This window comes from Oryzias melastigma, unplaced genomic scaffold, assembly GCF_002922805.2.
Source record: "Oryzias melastigma strain HK-1 unplaced genomic scaffold, ASM292280v2 sc00299, whole genome shotgun sequence".
NCBI lineage: Eukaryota > Metazoa > Chordata > Actinopteri > Beloniformes > Adrianichthyidae > Oryzias > Oryzias melastigma.
In genome coordinates this window covers 79,256-85,743 of record NW_023416912.1, presented here as the reverse complement: position 1 = coordinate 85,743, position 6,488 = coordinate 79,256, and the positions used below count along the sequence as shown (strand labels likewise).

Sequence of the window (6,488 nt, the reverse complement as noted above, 5' to 3'; positions counted from 1 at the left end):
GGGTCTGAGGATGAGGAAGCATCAGATGATGAAGACGATGGATCCTCAGAAAACACTGGTGGACTAAAGATTTCCCTGTGGAGGAGATTTAAAAAGACGTTCACACCAGCAGGCAGATGCCAGTATAAACATAGAGTAAGAAACTAAACTCTTGCCCAGAAACTGGTTTTCTCCTGGTGCTAGAAATTCTGTCAATAAAAACTTTTTTTGTTTGTGGGGTTGTGTAATATATCTATGAGTACCTCTTTATGAGTTGGTGTCGTTATGACTCTGTTACAACACCCAGATTGGCATTTCTTCCGTTCTTCTGTGCTGCTCTGTGCTTCTTGTGTGTTGTGTTGAAATTCCTTAAAACTCCTTATTAGCTAGACACCTAATACAGTTTATCTGCAGAAAATATCTATAAAACCAGCAGAAGGATGGCCCTCGCAGCTTGGAGTTTGACATCCCTGCTCTAGAGGGCGCTGGAGGGTTTGTGGGAGTTCCCTCATCCTGTCCACATATTTATTTGTGGATTTGAAGAAGCTATTTTACCAGGGGCCCGTTCCAAGAAGCAGGTTCAACAAATTTAGAGTTCAAACCTGAACTTAGAGTCACTGGACTCTAAATTCCCAAACTCAGGGTTTTCGGTTCCAGAACAGCTGAAAATGTTTGATTCAATCAACTTGAAGTTGTCAGAACCAGAATCAGGTGTGAGCGTCGCGACCATTAAAAGCCCTGATCAATGGAGCAAAGACAGCACGATTCACCATGGCAACGGGAACAAACATCTGAGTGTCGTACTTCCGGCGGCGGAAATTGATAAGTTAGTTCAAGCAAATGCGACTATAGGAACGCATTTTCATCAAGAAAAGCAACACAGCTGCAATAATAATGTCATGAAGGTTATTTTGTCACTTGTTGAGTAAGGAGTTGTTTTTGATCTGTTACTAATTTAACCACTAATCTCCGTAATCGCATGAATGAACAGTTTTGGTAACCCCCCACCCCCCCTACACACACGGATATCACTGCACGCTAAAAAGAAACTGTAGCTGCCTGGCATATGTTAAAAAAGCATTTATTTAATTTTAATTCTCAAGACTTAAAAACTATTCGCCGAATTCTTTTTTTAAGCATAAAAAAACTTTCCATAGCCGGGAATCGAACTCGCAAACTCCACAGTGAGAAGCAGTGTTGCTGACAACCGAGCTAATGTTCAACACAAGTGGGGGACAGTAGATCAGTTCAGATGCTTTCTCGGTGTTTGACATTCAATAATTTCTATTGCTGAGGGTTTAAAATAAGGAAAAGAAAACTGTATTTTTTAATAGCGAGTCCCTGGAAAAACTCACTATTTATAATATCGCTGAAATAAAAATGAATTGGGAAACTGCAGTCAGTCGACTCGTGTCCTCCAAATCCTCTACCGACGTAAATAACATTTCCTCTGGATTAATCAGCCTCCTCTCTACATGATCCTCTATGAATGAACATGTCATTCTGGTTTCTGAGTGGTGAAAACGTGACGTCTCTAATGTGAATGTTCTCTAAATATTAATGAGGAACTCATATTTGAACATCTTTCACTTTAAAAAGGGGCGGAGACCGCAGAGAACTCTAAGTTTCCTGAAGAAAACCTGCTACCGACCAGGTTTCGTTCACAGGCTCAGTTACCATAGTGATTGATTCTGAGTTCATCTTAACCCGCTTCTTGAAACGGGCTTGGTTTCGCCCACTTTCCCGGGTTTAAGTTGTCTCAAATCTCTTTCTGGAACCGAAAACTCAGAGTTTTACTGAATTTGGAGTTCACGAACTCAGAGTTCCAACAAAACCTGCTTCTTGGAACGGGCCTCTGAAGGCAAAAAAAGACAACAAAAAACATGAAAATAAACAAGAAGTTTTTGAAGTTTATCAATCTTGCCTCTGTAGTCTCAAGCTATCCTCAAAGTTTGTCGGTGAAGATTGTCCTTTATCCAGGTGGTGTAGTCTTCAGGTTGAATCAGAGCAACACTATGTAAAAATGTCTTCCTTTGAAATATTTTGTTGACTCGTGGTTCCAGATGCTTCCAGTCTGACCGTTGAAGCCACTTGGATGTGTGCCAAAATGTTTCAAATATATTTTTGGTGTAAAGTTGCTGGGACTAAACCTGGGACTAAAGTAGTCTCAAACTAGTCTCAAAATAGTTTCAAGCTAATCTCAAGCTATTCTCAAATTAGTCTAAAGCTGTTCACAAACACATGTGCGGTCTCCACAGAGACCGTGGACAGACCCATTTGGGGCCCACATTTTCTGCCCACTTTTAAACCATATGTGGCCCACTTGGCCTTACTGTTTGGGTAGTCTCCAGCTGTTTTCCAAGTAGTCTTAAAAAGTCTCAAACAATTCTCAACGTGGTCTCAAACTGTTCTCAAACTATTCTCAAAGCAGTCTCAAAACAGTCTTAAACTATTCTCAAAGTAGTCTAAAACTATTCTCAAAATAGTCTCAAAGTATTCTAAAAGCAGTTTTAAAATAATCTAAAAAATGTCTAAAATTATTCTCAAAATAGTCTCAAAGTATTCTCAAACTATTAATAGATGAACTAAAACAGATACAACATTTGGCACAGATTTCCAAATTAGTTTTTCACCAAATTTCAGATCATACTTCTATTTCTGCACTGGGTCAGGAAACAACAACCAAGAACCCCAAAGAATCCACTGGATATGTAAATGAGCTTAAGCGATAAGAAATGCCAAACATGTTATTTCATATCTGATGGCAGAACAGCAACAAAATGACACCAGAGAGAAGAGTAAAATAAATAAATAATAAAACTGAAGGTAAACCATGGCTAACTAAGGGAATTATTAATGCTTGTAAGAAGAAAAATACTCTTTATAAAGAATTTTTAAGAAAAAGAAGTTGTGAAGCAGAGTTCAAATATAAATCATATAAAAACAAACTAACAAAAATAATACGTGAAAACAAAAAAAATTATTACATGAAATTACTCGAAAATAATAAAAATAATATGAAGAACACGTGGAAAATACTAAATACTATTATCAAAGATGGAAGAAAAAAATCTGATTTTCCTTCTCATTTCATAAATCCAAACGAAGAGCTCATAAACAATAAATCATTGATAGCTAACGACTTCAATAAATATTTTGTAAACTGTGGATTAGATCTTGCAAAGGAATTTCAACCTACCAATAACATAGATAGCATAATAAAAAAACCCTTGAAAATCATGGATTCTATATTCCTAAAAAGAACTGATGAGAAAGAGGTAATTGACACAGTTAGAAAATTCCAAAACAAGCATTCCAAAGATATTAATAATTTGGACATGGTATTTGTTAAGAACATAATCGAATGTGTGGCAAAACCATTCACCTACATTTGTAATCAGTCTTTCAAAACTGGAGTATTTCCTAGTGATATGAAAAAAGCCAAAGTCATACCTATTTATAAAGGAGGGGATAAGCAAAGACTGACAAATTATAGACCGATCTCCCTGCTTCCCCAATTCTCAAAAATATTAGAAAAATTGTTTTATGTTAGAGTGGACTCTTTCATTAATAAACACAATATTTTACATGACCATCAATATGGCTTTAGGAAGAAACGAACATCTTCACTTGCCCTTACAAACTTCGTTGAAAATATATCATCTGCAATTGAAAAAAAGCAATATGCAGTGGGAATCTTTCTGGATCTAAAAAAAGCTTTCGATACGGTAGATCACGACATATTAATAAATAAACTGCACATGTATGGAGTGAGAGGACTGGCCCTAACTTGGCTTCGTAGTTATTTGCACAACAGAGAGCAGTATGTCGAAATAAACCAGGTAAAATCAAAAACATTGTCAGTAAAGGTTGGTGTTCCTCAAGGTTCAGTTTTGGGTCCACTATTATTCATACTGTATATCAATGATATTTGTGAAATCTCAAACCTGTTGGAAACTATCTTATTTGCAGATGATACAAACTTGTTCTGCTGTGGAGACAACTTGGAAGAGCTATTGGAGGCAGCTGGAAGAGAACTCAATACATTTAAGAGTTGGTTTGATCTAAATAAGTTAACACTAAACCTAAATAAAACCAAGTTCATAATATTCGGTAACAGAAAAGCCAATACTGATAGGAAACTTATGATTAATAATGTTGAAATTGAAAGGGTGTCCGAAGTCAAATTTTTAGGGGTAATAATTGATGAAAAATTAAGCTGGAAGAAACACATAAACTATATTAATAACAAAATATCTAAATCTATATCTATACTATATAAAATAAAACATTTTTTAAACCAGTCATCATTAAAAACTTTGTACTCCTCATTTATTCTTCCCTACATGACCTATTGTGTGGAGGTGTGGGGAAGCACCTACAAAACATCTTTAAATTCAGTCTTTCTTCTTCAAAAAAAAGCTATAAGAATAATCACCAACTCTCCTTACACTGAACCAACAAATCCACTTTTTATCAAATTAAAACTGTTAAAATTTTTTGACTTGATTGATTTCAAAATAATCCAATTCATGTTCAAAGTAAAAAACAAACAATTCCCAGAAAGTATCCAAAAGCTCTTCCAGTTAAGAGAAAATAAATATACGCTAAGAGGTACAAACATTTACGTCAAACCACCTGTTAGAACAAACATTAAACTCCACTGCATTTCCACAAGGGGGGTGCAGTTATGGAATAATTCTAGGGAAGATATAAAAAGTTGTCAAACCTTACATAAATTAAAAATATTAATCAAATGTAATAAAATTAATAAATATGAAGATATTGGTAAAGATACAGTATGATGAATGCTGTATGAATATTTGTAAATGTAAATGTCGTGATTGTTTTTCGCTGTTCTTTTCACTAATGAAATGTATTCTTTTTTTTTTGTTCATGTAGCTCAATATAGTGAATGAGAAATTGTATATTTAATTTGGGCTGAAAAAGATCAAAGGGGCTTGGAGTTGATAAGCTATTAGCTTCATCCAAAGCCCTTTTTCGAACTATGAACATCTGTTGTTGCATACAAGATTAATTGTGGGGAAAAATGCTTTGTTTTGCTCTGTTTCTTGTTTGTATGCTTTTGCTCTTTTCATTTTTTTCTGTTTTATGGTTGTTCTTGTTTGAAAATAAAAAAAAATAAAAAAAAAATAAAAAAAGAGATGTTTCCTTTATTAAGAGTAAAAAAACAGTTATTTAACAAAGAGCATTTCTGCTCTTGTTCTGTACATGGAGCTAAAGCAGAAGACCGAGTCAGCGAGGACGGTGGGGAGAAGAGGGTAGAGCTTGAAGAAGACCGTATCCAGCGCAGACACCAGCAGGTATCTGCTCTTTGGGCGGGTAGACGTGAGCGCATGCATCATCGCCGTGACGACTGGCTCTGCCGTTTTGAATCCCGTCGTGCACGTTGACTTGAAGTAGTCGTGGGCCACTTCCACGTACCGACGGTTGAAGATTTTCTTTCTGTCCTCGTCAAGTTTCACCCAGAGATCCAAAGCAGTTTTGGTCTTCAAGATGTTTGTGGCTCCAGAGAAATTCCCCGGCTGGATGATGCTGACCTAAAGGAGGAGTTAAGACTTCATGAACCTGAGGTTGTTAGTCCATCAAACTGCTGGTGATCAATGCAACATCCTGAAGCTGCATTCACACCACCCACAGCAACACTTGTTCAAGTCGACACTTTCAATGATAAGTCTGTTTAACACAGGGAAATGCAGCACTGTGAACATGTCTACGACTGTTCTTGGGGCAAAATAGGCGTTAAAGGTTAACTTTGACTCAGATTTGGTAATGACATATGGATAGAGAGTTTCAAAACCGTCCATTCTATGATTCATGAGATTTGAAATAATTCAACATTTCACATAAAGCCTCTTCTAACTGTAGGTAATAAACATGCAGTAATAAACAGCAATGAAAAGAAAAAGAAGCTCTTCCAGTGTTTATAGTTGATCAAGAACGCACGTTTGGTGCATTCTAGAACACGTGTCACATGTCATGTGTTAACATAGCCTCAGAGGGAAGTCCTGGTACCAAGAGCCTTTTGGAAAAATCAAAATTTGCTTCAAAGGGTTTTTGTCTGAAAGAATGAGAAATGCCTTCTGCTCAAAGTCAAGGCCCGGGGGCCAGATCCGGCCCTCCAGATCTTTTTTTTTTTATTGCTATTATTGGCCCGATGTTATCCTATGTTCATTTATAGCTTGAATGATTTTGACCAAATATAGTTTGACGGACAACAAAATATTAAAAGTTGTTTAAGGTTTTTTATTGTGGAATAATATTTCTGTTTTTACTCATAGTAATGTTAAAAAGTTACCTTTTTAAAGTGTTTAAAATGTAGTTTTAGTGTACATTGGTGTGTTTTAGATTTTGGTCCCTTGTGCGATTGAGTGTTAGAGTTTTGGTTTTAAAGTTTCTGAGAAAATCTTTGCTGAGTCCAAAGCTTTTACATTTCTTGGTGAGGAATTTTTTTGCCTAAAGTAAAAACAAACAAAAAAGGAAAATCA

The 6,488-nt window shown here is 36.0% G+C and overlaps 1 protein-coding gene across 1 annotated transcript in view; it reads right to left on the bottom strand.

The window, feature by feature from the left end:
• Nucleotides 1–4,872: 4,872 nt before the first annotated feature.
• Nucleotides 4,873–6,488, bottom strand: part of zgc:113142 (uncharacterized protein LOC503524 homolog) — a 5,279-nt gene continuing 3,663 nt past the window's right edge. The window contains exon 4 of the mRNA XM_024264928.2: nucleotides 4,873–5,540. Within this exon, the coding sequence (XP_024120696.1) occupies nucleotides 5,175–5,540 (366 nt within the window). The 3' untranslated portion in view covers nucleotides 4,873–5,174. The remainder of the gene's footprint in view (nucleotides 5,541–6,488) is intronic.